Below are 16260 nucleotides of genomic sequence, written 5' to 3' on the forward strand. Positions count from 1 at the left end.
CACCTGGGCATGCAGCAAAGCAAGGTGCCGTGCATGAAGATTCTGCCAGCGGACCGAGGCACCGCGGCAACTAGACCTGATCCATGATCGAAGCGGTTTGACATAGGGCCAGACATTGAAGAATTTATGTCGCCCCCCCTGCTCATTCACAAATGCCTGCAGGCCACACAGCCAGCATGCCCGCCCGTGGGCAGCGCATGTGGACGGGGCAGCTGTGCCCCCGCTGTCTGCCAGCCACTCCTGCTCACCTGCTTGCTCTCGTCGTAGCTGGCGGGCAAGTGGTCGATATGGTACCAGCCAAAGGCGCCAATCTCATATCGCACGTGCGGCGCAAAGTGTGTGGTCTCTGGCACATCCTGCAGGCAGCAGGCAAGGTTTACAGTGGGCGGGCGGGGTAGTCGGAGCCTGGCGGAGCAGCATCACCACACACGGCAGACGGAAGCACAGGCACACCCGCGCAGTAAGCTGGCGAGCGGACTTGTCGTGTGTGTCTAGCCATGTTTCAAATTATACGACAAACACACATATTGCATAGCAATACAACATGCTCACCTCCACAATGAACAGTCGCGTGTCCTGGTCCCCTAGCTGCGCATCAATGTAATCCTGCTCCTGCAGCAGGCCGGTGATGTCTAGACCCGTCTCCTCCAACACCTGCAGAGCAAGCCAAGCGCAGTGCGTACGTTGTGCGATAGGGTGGAGGATAGGCGTGACAGTTGCAAACAAGCGACTCCGTTCCAGCTTGCTGGCCCCTGCCATGTTGCAAGCTGACCAGCCAGGCCCAGCCCAACCAGCGCGAAGAACCTCGACAGCGCACCCACCTCGCGTGCAGCGCATTGCGCGTCCGTCTCATCCTTAGACAGCTTTCCGCGCGGGAAGCCCCACCCTGCGTCCTTCTTGTACCCCCGTACCAGCAAGCACTTGGTCATGTCGGGGTCCAGCAAAATGGCCCCCCTGCTTGAGCAGGCAGACAGGATGGTCTCCGATGAATGAACCCCACCATCTGCGGCCCCAACCTTGATGCACACACACCGCACATGTACCTGACAGGCACCGTGCGCTTGTACTTGTTAAAGTCGTCATAAATCTCTTCCAGGCTTGCCTTGAACGGTTGCAGCCCTGGAACCTGATCAAAAAACGGCGCGGCAGCAGAGTGGGAACAAGGAACGGGCAGGCGCTGGGACGGGCGCAAAGCTGCAAAGCTGCGATGGGTGCAGCTGCACCTTTTCAAAGATGAGCCCAGTGAACTCCTTCAGTGTCAGGGACTTGAGCTTGGTGTTCTCAGGCTTCTCTCGCACGTGATCCTGTGCAAAGGTGCACGGCACGTGGGTTGGATGCGCCACGAGGCGGGCGCCGACGGCGGTGGCGAGGCGAACGGCGGCGGGCAACTCCCTGCGCACCTCATAGTGCCACCAGGCCTGCTCGATGGAGAACAAGAGCCTTTCAAAGGACCTGCAAAAGGGTAAGAGCGAGTCAGCAGGAACCAAACATCTCGTGCGCGCCCTGCCAGTCGCTCACTCCAGCTCCGTGGCGGGAAGCGTGAGGATGAACCGCACACAGATCTCCTCCAGCAGCTCCGCAGAGGGCAGGCGTCCACTCATGGTGAAGCAACCAAGCAACTTTGTGAGTGCAGCAGCTGGCGGCGCACAGAAGCTAGAATCGGCCCCAGCCAGTGAGAGTGTGCAGGTCACCTCCGTGCAAGCAAGAATGTCACATGCCAGAGGGCGGGGCTCCGCCATCGCCGGTATCGGGCTGCTAACGTCAACATGTGCCTAGAAGTTACTGTACATCATGTATGCAGCTCTTTGCACATTATTCAAGCACGATTGATTGATCATTTTCGCCTGGGAGCCAGCATGCTCTACATGTCGCCGACAGGACCCTGCACAGCGGCCGTGTCAGCCGCATGGGCCAGTCGATCGGCCGTGAGCTCCAGTGCGTCGCGACTGTGCATCGCAGTCAGCTGTGAACCCTCAACCTCGCCACCTGCATGCAGGGCTTGTGTGTTACAACGATGCCGCAGTCGATACTGTACGAGCCACACAGGCGGTAACTCTCTGTCCTGGGCAGATCGGCACCTGTCCTGAAAGGCCGGCGGGCGGCCTCAGCCTCGCTGCTGTCAATCTGGGCGTCGCTCTGCGCGACAAGCAAGCCACATCAAGCATGTCCATCGCTCTGCGGCGCTCTCCGCGGCACCCACCCATCAGATGCGAACAGTAGTGAATCCGTGACTGAAGCAGTGCGTTTAAGCAGCCTCCGCCCTGTTCACCTCCATCGCCATCTCTTCCACCAGGCTGAAGGCCAGGCGGCGCTTCTGCAGCCGCCTTGTCGGACGGCCTGCACAAGGCGGGCGGGCGGGCACCGCCGCAACAGGCGGAAGCCAGCAGCTCGCATCCCAGCTATCTAACTTTCCATACTGAATGTAGGCCTGCAGCTATAGGCCCCCGGGGGCATCTGCTCGTCGTGGTTTCGGAGGAAACCGAATCGTGCCTGGGTTGGGGATGCAGATGACCTCGTTTCCAATCAGAGTGGTGTCGGCTGTAACCTAACGCCATAGCGGTGGCTGGGGCGCGCCCAAGTGGTGTGTTTCCAATCAGAGTGGTGTCGGCTGTAACCTAACGCCATAGCGGTGGCTGGGGCGCGCCCAAGTGGTGTGCATGCTGCGTGTGCTGTGTTTTCAAGAACTCTGGACCGAGGTGTCACCGCCTTTGATACTGTAGCTGTGCGATGCAAGCCGGCATGCGGGGGTGGGGGGTGGGGGGGTCGTCTGAGTTCAACAGCACCGGCCACAGGATGCCCACTGAATGCCTCGCTGTGAATGAAACTGTATGGATCTTGTTGTAGATCATCTGTGCAAAAGCCGTTGAACGGCACTGGTTCGACCTTGATGCCTTCTCTCACGCTGCCGCGTCATGCCGTGTTACCTGATTTAAGAGCTGATGGGCAGTTCGCCACCCGCTTTTTTGCTCAACCGTGACAGCTCAATGACGCCATCGGCGCAAGGCTCTGCTGCTGTGCCAACGCTGATCCGCCGCATGGGCGGCGCAACAGGAAGCGCGGCCGACGATGGAGACGGTATTGGCAGCAGCCTGTCCCTGACCGTGTTCCTCACCGCATCATACGACGTCAAGCTGAGCCCCTGCTGCTCCAGCTGCCGCTGCCGTGCCTGCCGTTGCTGCTCTGCCTCTGCGTCTGCTGCTTCTGCTGCCTGGCTGTCGCTCATGTGGACGGCGTAGAGCCGCGTGTCGAAGCCCTCCCCGCCATCCCCTTCATCCTCGTCGTTGTCGCTGATCTGCTGGCGCCCCGCCTGGCTCCAGCCGCCCAGCCGCCGCCACTTGCGTGCGATACGCGATGAAGGGCGCAACACCACGACCAGCGTGACCTGCAGCACAGATGGTGGTTGGGCCCGGGCAGCGCATGGGACGGAGGCAATATGATGCACCCAAATGGACCATCAGCAACATGCGGCGGGGAGCAACCAGCAGCTCAATCCAGCCCTTTGCTGAATGGCATCATTGGCACAGCCACGCAGCACACACACAGCAGCACACCAGTGCTATCGTTGTCGCTGCCGCCACGAGCGCGGCAAAGCAGCCGCGACAGCGTGCACCGAGCTCTGTGTGCTGGTTGGCCATGGTGGCACAGGGCGCCACGGTTTGCAGCAGGAAGGCGAACCTGCGACCACACGCACATGCATCAGCACAAGGCCAGGCCTGTGTGACACGACGTGAAAGACGCAGCAACTGGGACACGAGCTGGCAGGCAGGCGGGCCAGGCACCCACTTGAATGCCCTCTCCTTGAGGCGGCCCTCCAGCCCGCTGTTTGCAAAATGGCCAGCTGCCATGTTGGTTTCGAGCAGCACTAGGCTATTACTGGTCTTCAGCTCGCGCACCTGCACCGCAGCAGCGAAGTAGGGGACGGGTGATAGGCAGCACACACGAGGATGAATGCCAGCTCCCCAACAGGGCCGGTTCTCATTGGTTGCTGAACAGCGCTGCAAGCCGTGCGCAGCCTCACCTTGGCCGCCATCTTGGCAGGCTCCCAGAAGCCGACCCTAGGGTCGTTGAGGCCTGCAGCGTTGCCAGGGCATGGCCAGGGAATGATCAACCAGCACAGCTGACCGCAGCTCTTGTACCAACGACAAAGCCAGGCAAAGGGGAGCAGCAAATCAACTCGCCGCCTGTGAGCAGAAGATGGGGGTAAGGCTGGGCCGCGACGTTGTCCAATGGGCTGAAACTGAGCACGTTTTCGTATGCAGCTTGGGAAGTCGTAGCATCACAGCAGCCCCATTCCTCGACCTCAATCACAGTCAATGGTAGGCTGGGATCTTCGAAGCAAGCCAACACACAAGCAGGAAATGTCATGACCTGGCGGCACAACCGCTGCCGATCCATGCACAAGCGCAAGATAGTAGACACACCTGACATCGTCGTTACGACATCCACGAACGGCACATCTAGAATCGCTGCCTGCATGCACAAACAATCGCACTTCGCTAGTATCAATGATGACATGGTGTCATCGACAGGATAGACATAAAACATCACCGAGTGCAGGGCAGGTGCGCCGGCCCCAATCTCAGCGCTTGCCTTGAACAGATTAGCGCGCCGATTGATCGTGGCGGCGACCGTGAGACCGCCCGCAGAGCGGCCCCACGCACTAATCTTGTCAGCGCTGGTATACTTGGCCTGTTGAGAAAGGATGGCGAGCACTGACTGGTTAGATGGCACCTGGGGGTGTGCTTTGCCTCCAATCAGATCAAGTTCCTCGCTCACGAACGCGCACACCTTGATCAGGAAGTCTGCTGCGGCCGCCAGGTCATTAAAAGAATTGTTCTTGGCCATCAGCTTGCCGTCCTGGTACCAGTAACGGCCCAGCTCGCCGCCACCTCTGCCTCGCCAGGGAGGGAGCAAGGAGGAGGTGGCGGCAGGAAGGGACATGGGATCTAGGCGAATGAAGGCCACATGCGAGGGCTCAACAACCTCACCTGACATGGGCGATGGCGCAAACGAAGCCGCGATCCAGCAGGCTGAGCTGCGACCCTGCACCACGGCAGGCGGTAGTGGAGGGCGGTGCGCAGGCGGCCGCCCCATGGCACATGCGCAAGCATCCCGCACGAACGCGCTAGATCCCCCACAAAACTCTCTCATCCCCCTCCACCTGAGAACTCGGGGTCGAAGCTGGCTCCATAACCTCCATAAGCTTCCAGCAGCAGCGGGTCGCTGCCATCCAGCCGCACCAGCTCTGCGGGGTAGATGGGAAGACAGCAGCAGTGCGCAAGGATGCCACCTGTGGCAAGAAGCAGCAAATCAGAGGCGTGCGCAGCTGCCTGCTTACCTCCACGGTACACTAGGCTAATGGGCACTTGGGCGCCATCTGTGCTGCTCGCCCAGAGCAGCCGCGAGTGGTACTGGCTGCTGTCGTACCCCACCACCTCCTGCTGCTGCTTCAACACCCGGTTCCCTGCACCCAAAGCATGCGGGCAGTCTGCCTCAGGTGCAGCGCCCAGTTGACACCACCCTGGCCACAATCAGCGACCCCCATGCATCCACTGCCCGCCCCTGCTGCGACGATGAACCACACCGAATGGTTGCCCCCGCCTCACGTACACCCCAAAGCCCGCTCTCACCCGTTTCCATGTTGATATCGTAGACACTGCTAGGATGTGTCAAGCTGCTGTAGCGCACACGCAGCAGGTGGGAGGAGAAGGGGCCTTGGTCCCCAAACTCAAGCGCGTAGGAGGGCGCCTGAAAGGCAAACTGCTTGCCGTCGCGCAACACTGCCAGCGGCTTGCCTGCACCGGCAGTCAAGGGAAGGCGCACGCGGGCCGCTTGGGCTGGCGGCCAGCCCTTGCCTCTCCGCCGCGGCAAAAAGGCAGCGGGGATGCAGCCAGAGGGCGCACAACATCCGATGGGCGTCAGCAGCACCGGTGCGCTAGGCATTCAGCTGCCCTGCCTACCATCGGCTGGCAGAGGGTAGGCCGTCGCTGCTAGGGTCCCGTTCTTACGTTCTAGCACAGCCAGCCACCTGCTGCTCACTGCACGCCAGGAAATAACGGGAACACACCCCAAGGATAAGCAAGGCCTCGCTGTTAGGAGCAGCGGCAGCCAAATGCATGGCACCAACCTGCGAGATCGACAATCTCCACCGTCCTGCTGTGCGGCTGCAACAGAGCCCAGTAAGAGGAGCTGGCAGCGTTGCCCCCGGTGTGCTCGCTGCTGCTTTCTCCGCTGCTGCTACCGTCGCTGCCGCCGGCACTTTTGCCGCTGCTGCTGCTGCTGCTGCCCTCGCTGTTGTTGGAGGGCCGCCGCCGGCCTCTGCTGTCGGCAGTGGCATTCAACAATGCATTGGGCCCGAGCTCGACCACGACCAGCTGCCCATTACGCTCCTCTGGCGTACCAATCACGGCGTAGAGGAAGCCGTTGCCATCACGAACCATGTACTCATGTTCGTGCACCTGCGGCAGCACCAACAGCAGCAGCATGGCAGGCCCACAAGGCAGGACCACCCTTCAGCATCGCTGTGCAGAAAGGAGGCGACAGCCGGCGCCGCAGGAGGAGGAAACACAATATCACCTTGGGAGCAAGTATTGTAAAGTTGGCATCATCACCACTGCTGTTGGTTGACATGTAGTACAGGTAGTGTGTGGTGTCTGAGCTGCCACGCAGGTAGACGATGGAATCTGAAGTGCGTGGGATACAGCAGGGCGAGGCTTGCGTCAGCAGAAGGTGCGCAGTGTGGCCACCACAAGTTGGTGCAGCGAGGCAGCCTCCCCAACCTGTGACGCCGTGCGCACCTGAGCGGGATCGCCACAAGCCGAGGTGGAAGGCCTCGTCCTTCTCCTGATACAGCAGTCGGGGCACGTAGCGCACAACTCGACGGTGGCTGTCTGTGCGGCCTGCCTTGGTAGGTGTACTCCAGAGGTGAAAGAGCCACACCTGCAAAGGAGCCCATCCCCCCACGCTGGGGATAGCTACCCCCCGGCAGAAACCTATGGCACCTGGCAGGGTCGCGGCAGGCGGCTCCACAGGCTGCAGCACAGCTCTGCGCACGTAGCCCTCACCTTGTCAGGCCTGTGTGTGTCTTCAGTCAATGTCGTAAAGAGAATTTGGCGGTTGTCCAGGAACACAAAGTCCCCGGCACACATCCTGGAGCAACAAATCAGCGGAAGCACAAACCTGTTGGTGCACGTAGCATGCACCGCATGGACTGAGTGGCAACGGTCATACCCCTGTGCACCTGAATTCGGGCGTGTATGCATCATTGCTGCCCGCCACAAGCACATGGCCACTTGTTAGGTTGCGCACAAACCTGCAAGAGCGGGCAGCAATACAGCATGAGTTTGGCACAGCCCAGCGCAAACTTGGCAGGCCAGACCATCCAGCACCTGCAGCAGCACATGACTCACAGCGTGTAGACCTCGCTGCCTGCGGTGTCCACCCCGTAGGCAACCAGGTGCTCATCAGGGCTGAAGCTGGGGCCGGCCATGTCGAAAAAGCTGTGGCCAGCTGCAGGGGCATCACATCGCACAGGCAGAGGAGTAGGGGCAGAGATGCACACAAGCAAACCAACATGCATGAAGCTCCTGCCCCGACCGGTGTTTGGGTGTTTATCATGTGTGTGCAGGGCGCACCCGCCAGCTCATCTTGGTCCAGCAGCACCACCTCTGGCTGAGACAGGTTCATGGTATCAAACTCGCTGGGCAAGGCCTGCGGGTCGTCGATGCGGCGGCGGCAATAGCGACGATACTGCATCCCAGCACGATGCACGCTGTATAGCCACCAGTGCCGTCCCTGCCGCTGTGGGACGCTGCTCTCCTCCTGCGGTATGCGTGCCAGCATCTCTTCCAGCAGCAACTGCTGCAGCGGCAGGGTGGGCGCCAGCACGGCCTCCGCATACGCATTCTCCTCCTGCAGGCATCCGGCGGGGCAAGCGACATGTCAGGATGCAGGTTCCACAGCAGCCAATGGGACTGCCAACCAGGTTTTGTGTAAGCCCAAGCTGGCCCAAGAGCCAGGCGGCTTGCCTGCAGGTGCGACAGCACCGCGCTGTCGTTGCGGGCGTCGTCCCGGAGCCACAGGTACTTGTCAATGCGGGGCGGTATGCTGCCCTGTGCCTTCAGCTTGGTAAAATGCTTGGCCGTCTTGGGCACCGGCACGCCTACAAAGGCGGCGGGGGAGCACACGCATGGCAAGCTCAAAAGCGTGCCAGACGGGGGAGCGGCGGCTCGGCGGGGTCCGTGGGTGGCCAGGCGGCACTCCCGATGGGCAGCTTTGCATGACAGGGTTGCTACAGCCCCGTTTCACGCGACAGTTCCAAGCCAAACGGGCCCTTAGCCCGCTCACTGGTGTCCAGCAATGAACAACCCGTTTCCCCCTGCATTGTGCTCCTTCGGGCTGGGCATCTGGCTCCAGTTTGCAGCAACAGTGCCAGCAGGCACAGCCCCGCCCAGGGCGCCCACATCAGTGTTGTTGGCCCTGCCCAACACTGGGGCCATTCGACATGAAAAAGCGTTTATGCCATCAAGAGACACTTTCCAACGAGGTTTCATGCATCTGGGTTCCGTTGCCACCTCGTCGCCGCCAGCAGGGCACGCCGCCGCCGCCGCTGTCCCCTTTATTGAAGTGGCACTGATAATTGTAGATGGCACTGATAATTTAGCACCATCAGAATGTGGAGGACCTCAGTGATCGATCAATTTTAAAAAAGTCATGGGTTCGGGTTGTTCGGATTTGTACGCTGTCTAGTGACGATTCACACCATGCTGCCGTTGGAGGGCAGCAATGCCAGGCGGCTGTGCACCCGCAGCATGTCCAGGTCTCCGTCGTCCTGGCTCCAGCCAGGTGCCACCCGACCCCCACCATGCTGTTGCTGCTGGCCCTGCTGCGACCCAGCAAGACTGGCGGCATCTGTCAACGTGTTGGGCGCCTCCGAGCGGGAGCGGAAGAGGCGTTTCTGCCGAGCGCGTCGAGCTGTGAGGTCCACTCCCCGATCAACTGCGTGTGCTGCCACCTGCCACATGCGGCGCTCTGGTGAGGGCATGCCAGACCCTGGCGATGGTGAGCAGTGCTCCTGCTCCTGGGTGGGGGCGGAGGGAGGGGTGGGCGACACCATGACAGAAGGTAGGCCAGATGGCATGCCGCTGTGCGGCGTGGCCAGGGGCACCTGCACCATCAGCAGAGATACGCACGTCGAGCCAATTCCAGGAAATGTTCACAGCTGCTGACTGGCTGCGGCTTGCTCTGAGGGTACGCCCTATCTCTCTCACCTGGATGTACCCAGCATGCTCGTCATCCCAGGGGTTGGGAATTGAAAGCATGGCTGCTTTGCCATGCTGCTCCGCAGCATGCGTCTTATGCGGCTCCTTTGCCGCCAGAGAGAATGTCTGTAGCGAGGCCAGCTTGACACTGCCAACCCCTGCTCCGCCATGCAGGGAGGAGAAGCTTGCCGAGCTGCGCTCACGCTGCAGCAGCTGCAGCTGCCTCCGCTGGCTCCGCACGTACACCAGCATGGCCCCCACGGCCGCCAGGCTAGCCAGGGTGAGGGTTAATGACACGCCTGCGAGCAGAGCGTGGCACAGCGGGGGTCACACCAGTAGGCAGGCAAACTCCTTCTAGTTCCAAAGCGCATTACGCTGCTGCTGGCACCCCACTCACCCAGCACCACACCAGCCATCGTGCCACTCGTGCTGACCATGATGCAGCTCTGATCAATGTTGGTGGCCTCGGTATGCACCCTTGTGCCTGCTCGCCACTCTGGCTCCCCGCCACATACCCCCATGTTGCTGCCCAGGTTGAGCGCTGTCAGCGAGGGTAGCCGGGCCCAGGAAGCAGGAATGGCGCCCTACATCACAATGCATCGCAGTCATTCCTTAGGAGAGGGCAGTTGGCCCACTTTCAGGTGCCAGCACCAGCACCGTTCTCAATGTACGACCAAGCCCTCGCTCACCGCCAAGTTGTTACTGGCCAGCTGCAGCTCCTCCAGGCTGACCAAATCCTTCCAGGTGTCAGGAAGAGCGCCCGATAAGTAGTTGCTGGAGGCATCCAGCGTGGCCAGCGAAGATAGCGCAGCCCACTCTGGGGGCATGCTGCCGCTTAACGCATTCCGGGCCAGGTTGCTACATGCATTGGGAAGGGCATTTTGGGGAAATGGGACTCACAGAGAGAGGCGCAGCAGCAAAAGCGCCCTTCAGCAAGGCCCATGCAGGTAAAGCCAAGGAAACAGCAGCCCAAGCATACTCACAGCGTTTCGAGGTCATGCAGCGCTGCCCAGCTAGCAGGCAACGTGCCGTTCAGGCTATTGCCGCTTAGGAGCAGTTGCTTGAGGCTGTGCATCTGAGACCAGATGGGCGGCAGACTGCCTGCCACCCCGGTGCTAGACAGGTCTGCCACTGCCAGGTGCCCCAGGCGAGCCCAGGAGGCTGGCAGGCTGACGTTTGCTGCGTTGTTCCCTGCCAGCAGCACCTTCTCTAGTGCAGCCAGGGTGCTCAGCGGCTCCAGCGTGGAAATCTTGAGGCCCGCATTGGTCAGGTTGAGAATGACGACCCTCCCATCGCGGCAGCCAACCCCCGACCACTCGCCTGCTGAGCAGGGGTTGGCCTCCGGCAGCCAGTCGATCAGGGCGCCCTGCGGCTGCTGCGCCGACACTCCTTTCTTGAAGGCTAGCAGCGCAGTGGCATCGCCTTCCCAGCTGCAGGGGCTGGCCAGGCCCGAGCCCTTTCTGCTGGACCCCGCTGCCAGGACGGCCTGGGCCAGCATCGGTGGCACCGAGCCGCACATCTGTGAGTTGTCGCCCAGAGCGATGCGGAAGGAGCGATCGGCCAGTGCCTTCCACCCTGGTGGTACCGCCTGCGATGCAAAGGAAGTGCAGCATGCCCACGTTAAAACCTAAGAATTGATCACTCATGTACTTGGCTTTCAAGTCCCTCCCTGTGACCTCCCGCTTGGCTCACCCCTGTCAGCTGGTTGCCCTGAAGCGAGAGGACCTGCAAGCTTCCCAGGCGAGCCCAGGCAGGGGGCAGCCCACCGCCAAGCTTATTTCCGGAAAGGTCCAGAGAGGTGACCTGCTGCAGTGCGCCCCAGTCGGGTGGCAGCCCACCAGTCAGCGCATTACTGCCGAGGTCCAGCTGCAGCAAGCTGCGCAGCGCTCCCCACTCTCTTGGCAAGTTGCCGCTCAGCGCGTTGCGTGCCAGAGCCAGCCTGACCAGGGTGAGCTGGCGGGACCAGGCCGCTGGCAGGCTGCCGTTGAGACGGTTATTGGACAGATTCAGCAGGAAGAGGCGGCCCATGGAGGACCAGGCCACCGGTAGGCTGCCATTGAGCGCGTTGCCCGAAAGACTCCTGCATGTGGATAGATGCAGGCAGGTCTTAATGTGTGTTTGCACTGCTTCTGTGGCCACCATCACTGCACGGATCCTCTGAAAAACAAAGAAGCTGCTGCGCCCGCCTCGCTTCTTCCCCCTGTGCGTGATGGCATCCGTGCAGCTCCTGCTCCTGCTCACAGGTATTGGATGCTCTCCATCGTGTTCCAGGCGGGTGGCAGCGGGCCAGTGAGCTGATTGCCATCAAGGAAGAGACGCTCCAGGCGTGCCAGTCGCGCCCAGCGTGGGGGCAGTCGCCCCAACAATGCATTTCCAGCCAAGTTGCTGCGGTGGGGAAATCACAACAGCACGCTATTGGTAAGCCGATGCTGATGTTGGCAAACATCAAAATTGTGCCGGTCAATGCAATGCACGGCCACCGCACTCCAGAGCTCAGGCAGCCGGCTCCACCCCACGGCATGCCCCTACATTTGCTGCAGCGAGGTGAGATGCGCCAGCTCAGGGGAAAGAGAACCCTGAAGACCTGCCCTGGGCAGGTGCAGCGCAGTGACGGCCGTGCCCGAGCAGGTAACACCGGTCCAAGTGCAGGGGTTGGTGCCGCTGCTCCAATCGGCCAGCGCCTCTTGGTTCACGCCGCGTGCCATGGAGGCGAAGTGTAGGAGCGCCTCGCCTGCGGAGGCCAGGGGGAAGGGGTGTGCAGCACAGCACATGGGTTGGCCGCCAAACATGCCCCCCAGCTGACGCCGCAGGGCGCCGGCGGCGGGCGAGGGGTGCGGCGCGGCGGCCGCCCGTGTGCGCGGCCCCGTAGTACCTGGATTCAGATCGGCTTGCAGGGACAGCCACGCCTGCAGGCAAACGACCCAGAGGAGGAGCCACAACCGACTTGGGAGCGCCATCTCGGCGCTGCGAGCCGGCAGGGCGAAACCCAGATTGCAAATGGAATTGTGGAGCGGAGGGGAGGTCTTTTGGGTGCGTTGAGCTCCTCCGACGTGGCTTTTCCTGCCAACTACCAGGAGGTGATTGCCTTGGACTCCGCCTACAGGCTGCTGTTGCATCTCTTCATTGGTGGTGGTGGTTGGCGGCCGCCACCGCACGCCCTCCCCATACCCCAACCGCCCACATCGCGCCCCGCCTGAGTCGGCAAACCAGGCTGCGGTTGATCCAAGAGAGGAAGGATACAGCGCGAATTTCCGCAATCGGGCATGGCGGCTGGCCAACAACGCCGCGGCGGCGCCCTGCCGCCCCCGCCCCCCTTCTTGCTGTTGCTGTGCCTGGGCGCTGCCTTCCTGCCACCCCCGGCAGCGGTAGCGGCGCAGCAGCAGAGCGCCCAGGACTATGTGGTGGTGTTCAAGCGCGGTTTTGATGCCTCAAAGGTCATGGCGCTGTGCGCCGAGCAGCAGGGGGAGGGGCAGCACCGAAACGGCAGGGCGGCGACAGCCATCCGTGGCCTCTGCCGCAAGCGTTTCTCGGCAGTGCTCAACGGGTTTGCAGGTGCGTGCATCGTGGCAGGGTGAAGCATCTCGGTTTGATGCCTGCTAGGTCAACCCAATGTCAGCCTGCCCTGCCTGCTGAGCCTCTGTCGCTGCCCGTTGCTTGCCATCAAACTGCAGGCACGCTGTCACCAGGGGACGTGTCAGCGCTTCTAGCGGCCTTCCCTGGCGCAATTGATCACATAGAGCGGGATGCCGATTTTGTCATCACAGGCGACCCTCAGCCTGAGTGGCTGCATTCTGATGCGGTGCCAGAGGCGGCGCGGCAGGGGCGCCGACGCCACCTTATGGCCGATGCCAGGCGAGCACAGCAGAAGGCCGCTGCAGCGCGGCGGAGGCAGCTGCCTGAGCAGCAGCAGGGCAACCCCTCCTGGAATCTGGACCGCATTGATCAGCAGGCGCTGCCGCTGGACCGCTTGTATCATTATGATGCTACCGGCACCGGCGTCAATGTGTGAGTGCCGGCAGTTGGGACTCCACCGGGCTTCACCAATATGCAGCTTGCGAGTCAGCAATACTGCGCTGTTGCTGGTGTTGGCACAACCCGCTGATTGGGAAGTCTGCCGCAGAGACCTCGGTGATTAAAGGTGGCGGCGAGCCTACTGACAGCATTCCCTTCCCCTCTTCTGGTCCCTCCTCTTGCCACAGCTACCTGCTGGACACTGGCATCCGCTTCTCACACCAGGAGTTCCGCTCGCAGGCAGGCGGCACCGCTGTGCGCGCCCGCCACGGCTTCTCCGTGTTTGGAGACAACAATTCAAGCGACTGCAATGGGCATGGTACGCACACGGCAGCCACTGTGGGCGGGCTAAGCTACGGCGTGGCGAAGAATGTAACGCTGTGGGCGGTGCGCGCCATGGACTGCGCGGGCGGCGCCAAAGTGTCGGCCATCCTTGATGTGAGTGCGCCTGGCTGGGCAGGGCTTGGTTTCTGGTGTAGCAGACGATTTTATCTGAAATCTTGCACCCCCACCTGTTACAGGCATTTGAGTGGATTGCAGGCAATGCCATCCAGCCTGCGGTGGTGAGCATGAGTGTGGCAGGCGACATGAGCCCCGCAGTGAACGAGGCTGCACGGCGGCTGGTGGAGGATCACCTGATCCCCATGGTGGTGGCGGCAGGCAACAGCCAGGAGAATGCTTGCCTGATGTCCCCTGCTAGCAGCCCCTGGGTTCTCAGCGTGGCTGCGGCAGATGACCAGGATCGGCGATGGGCCAAGTCCAACTGGTGGGTAGAGCGATACAGAAGGGGTATGGTAGTTACTTGGGTGCTCTTGATGCTGATGCTGTTGGTGCATTGCCGCAACCACCCACTGCTGCTACGTCCAGTAGCCTCTTGTGTGCATGCAGTTGCAACCACAACACGGCTTTCAAAACACTGAGTGCAGGGGTCCTTGTGTAGATGTGCACGGCCCGGGAGTCTCTGTGCTGAGCGCCACCGATATGTCTGACACCGCCACCCAGCTCAAGACGGGCACCTCCATGGCCACCCCACACGTGACAGGCGTGGTGGCACTCTACCTCGAGAGCCATCCGGTACGTTGCTGGCTGCCTGGACCGCCGCTGGTCGTTTGGCTGCATGCTTGAGCACATGTCTGGCTCGCCACAGCTCAGGCTGCCGGCTGTTCCTGCCTGCCGCCGTGTCAGGGCGCGTCCCCCCAAGAGCTGCGGCAGAAGGTAAACAGTGCGGCCGGACCCGACGGGGTGCTAGATGATCCTGATGGCTACGGAAGCTGGAGCCCCATGAGCCGGCCGTCCACTGTGGACATCAGCACCACGCCAAACCGCCTGCTGTATTCGCTGCTGGCCTCCCAGGCTGTGGTGACACCCAGCATCATCACGCTAGATGCTTCCACCTCCGGGCCCATCCCGCTGGCGCTAGAATTGAGTGTAGCACCCACTGCAGACGTGGTTGTGAGGCGAGTGAGTGGGGTTGGTAGCTGAGATATGTCAGGGCTGGTAGGGCTGGGTTGAAGACCCACTTTGTGTCCTTAGCAGCCGACTGACTCTTTCTCCGGGAAATAGCAGCTGTGCAACACTCCTTTCCTTGCCATTTCTCCCGCTTTGTGCAGTGTAATGGTGCCATCAGCGGCATGGGCCAACAGCAGCCTGGCTGCCGTCTCGCCCAGCACACTCACCATCTCAGCAGCTTCGTGGAGCATGCCCCAGACCCTGTCGGTGCAGCCTTCGGGGCTGGTTGATGGCACGTACCACTTCACCCTGCAGTTCTCGTGAGAGCAATGCTGGCAGGCTTGGCGGTCCGCTAAAGACAACATCCTGGCTACCTTGCCCTTTTACTGACAATGCAGTTAGCATGGGGATTTGCCTTGTGCATCCAGCCACTACGCATGCCTGCTGCTGCGTGCAGGAGCTCCGACCCTCGGTATGAGGGCGGCATGCACGCCATCAAGGTGGTGGACCGGCGGCCTCTGACAGGGGACAGCATACAGCAGCCGCGCACCATCAGCCAGCTGCCATTCACCGACACCGATGTTACCTCTCGCTTCAGCAGCAAATACCTCTTCTCTTCCAGTGGCAACAACCCAGCAGCGGTGAGGATGGATGGATCATGACCCGCCGCTGTACAAGTCGGGCTTGACATTGTCAAGTCATGGCTGGCTCTCACCTCAGCAACAAAAATATGGGTGCTGTTCTCCTTAGCCCAGAGCTCTCGCATGGCTTGCTGCTCATGTGCAGGGCTCCCTTGGCGGTGCCCCTGAGGTTGTGTATGCCTACACTGCTCCAGCCGACATGGCGGTAGACATCTCCACCTGCGGCTCGCTGTTTGACACCCAGCTTTACATCATCGACGACCCCGAGAACATGCAGGTAGGTGGCCGAGGATACCGGTGGGCTCATCAGCAGCGCACCAATATGCAGCTCACAACCAAGCACCTGGTGCCATTTGTGGCAGCGATTGCAGTACTCTGGCCCACCATCAGACCTATGTGTCTGCCTGCAGGCATTTGTGGGCAACGACGACGACCCCAGCTGCTCCTCCAACCCTAAGGCCAGCAGGCTAAGCACCACGTTCCAGGCGGGTGTAACCTACTTCATCGTGGTGGACGGGTTCAGCGGAGACTGGCTGGAGAGCCAGGGCCTCTACACGCTCTCAATCACACCCTCCACAGCCCTGGCGTGAGCACGGCGGCGCTGTGCCAAGCACCGCATGTTCACTGAAAATGCTGCTATATGTCTTGCTCTGCGCTTACTTCCTCTGTTTGGTTCCCTCGCTCCCCTCTTGCTTCGCTTGTTACCAGTTTAACTTAACACATTTTGCTACGCAATTATCTGAGGCATTCATCTGTTCAGGCATGGCGGTCTGCCTACACTCTGTGGTATATGAGCTCAACAACTAGGCTGGCTTGTGTATGCAAGCTGCGGCTGGCTAGGTCCTGGCCCCTGTGGATCAACGTAACAGGAGCAGCCGAACAAACTCGGCAACGACAGC

The 16260-nt window shown here is 61.2% G+C and overlaps 3 protein-coding genes across 3 annotated transcripts; 1 reads left to right on the plus strand and 2 right to left on the minus strand.

The window, feature by feature from the left end:
• Window positions 1–146: 146 nt before the first annotated feature.
• Window positions 147–8464, minus strand: CHLNCDRAFT_58163 (hypothetical protein; the record flags this gene model as incomplete). The annotated part of the gene is made up of 27 exons (XM_005846705.1): window positions 147–356; window positions 553–654; window positions 822–954; window positions 1044–1126; window positions 1224–1304; window positions 1401–1452; window positions 1519–1619; window positions 3113–3382; window positions 3552–3675; window positions 3784–3893; window positions 4019–4071; window positions 4422–4689; window positions 4789–4891; window positions 4989–5043; window positions 5162–5245; window positions 5339–5464; window positions 5631–5795; window positions 5961–6038; window positions 6128–6458; window positions 6577–6683; window positions 6798–6939; window positions 7065–7149; window positions 7241–7312; window positions 7410–7509; window positions 7635–7911; window positions 8046–8161; window positions 8347–8464. The coding sequence occupies 27 exons, from the start codon at window positions 8462–8464 to the stop codon at window positions 147–149; spliced, it is 3546 nt and encodes a 1181-aa protein (XP_005846767.1).
• Window positions 8465–8755: 291 nt separating this feature from the next.
• CHLNCDRAFT_52984 (hypothetical protein) lies at window positions 8756–11288 on the minus strand (the record flags this gene model as incomplete). The annotated part of the gene is made up of 6 exons (XM_005846706.1): window positions 8756–9166; window positions 9270–9559; window positions 9658–9844; window positions 9950–10118; window positions 10244–10848; window positions 10953–11288. The coding sequence occupies 6 exons, from the start codon at window positions 11286–11288 to the stop codon at window positions 8756–8758; spliced, it is 1998 nt and encodes a 665-aa protein (XP_005846768.1).
• A 1810-nt stretch (window positions 11289–13098) lies between these two features.
• Window positions 13099–14396, plus strand: CHLNCDRAFT_24652 (hypothetical protein; the record flags this gene model as incomplete). The annotated part of the gene is made up of 4 exons (XM_005846562.1): window positions 13099–13265; window positions 13460–13709; window positions 13793–14037; window positions 14198–14396. 4 exons carry the CDS (start codon window positions 13099–13101, stop codon window positions 14394–14396), a joined length of 861 nt encoding a protein of 286 aa, XP_005846624.1.
• Window positions 14397–16260: the final 1864 nt, after the last annotated feature.

Source organism: Chlorella variabilis, assembly GCF_000147415.1.
Source record: "Chlorella variabilis unplaced genomic scaffold CHLNCscaffold_13, whole genome shotgun sequence".
Classification (NCBI taxonomy): domain Eukaryota; kingdom Viridiplantae; phylum Chlorophyta; class Trebouxiophyceae; order Chlorellales; family Chlorellaceae; genus Chlorella; species Chlorella variabilis.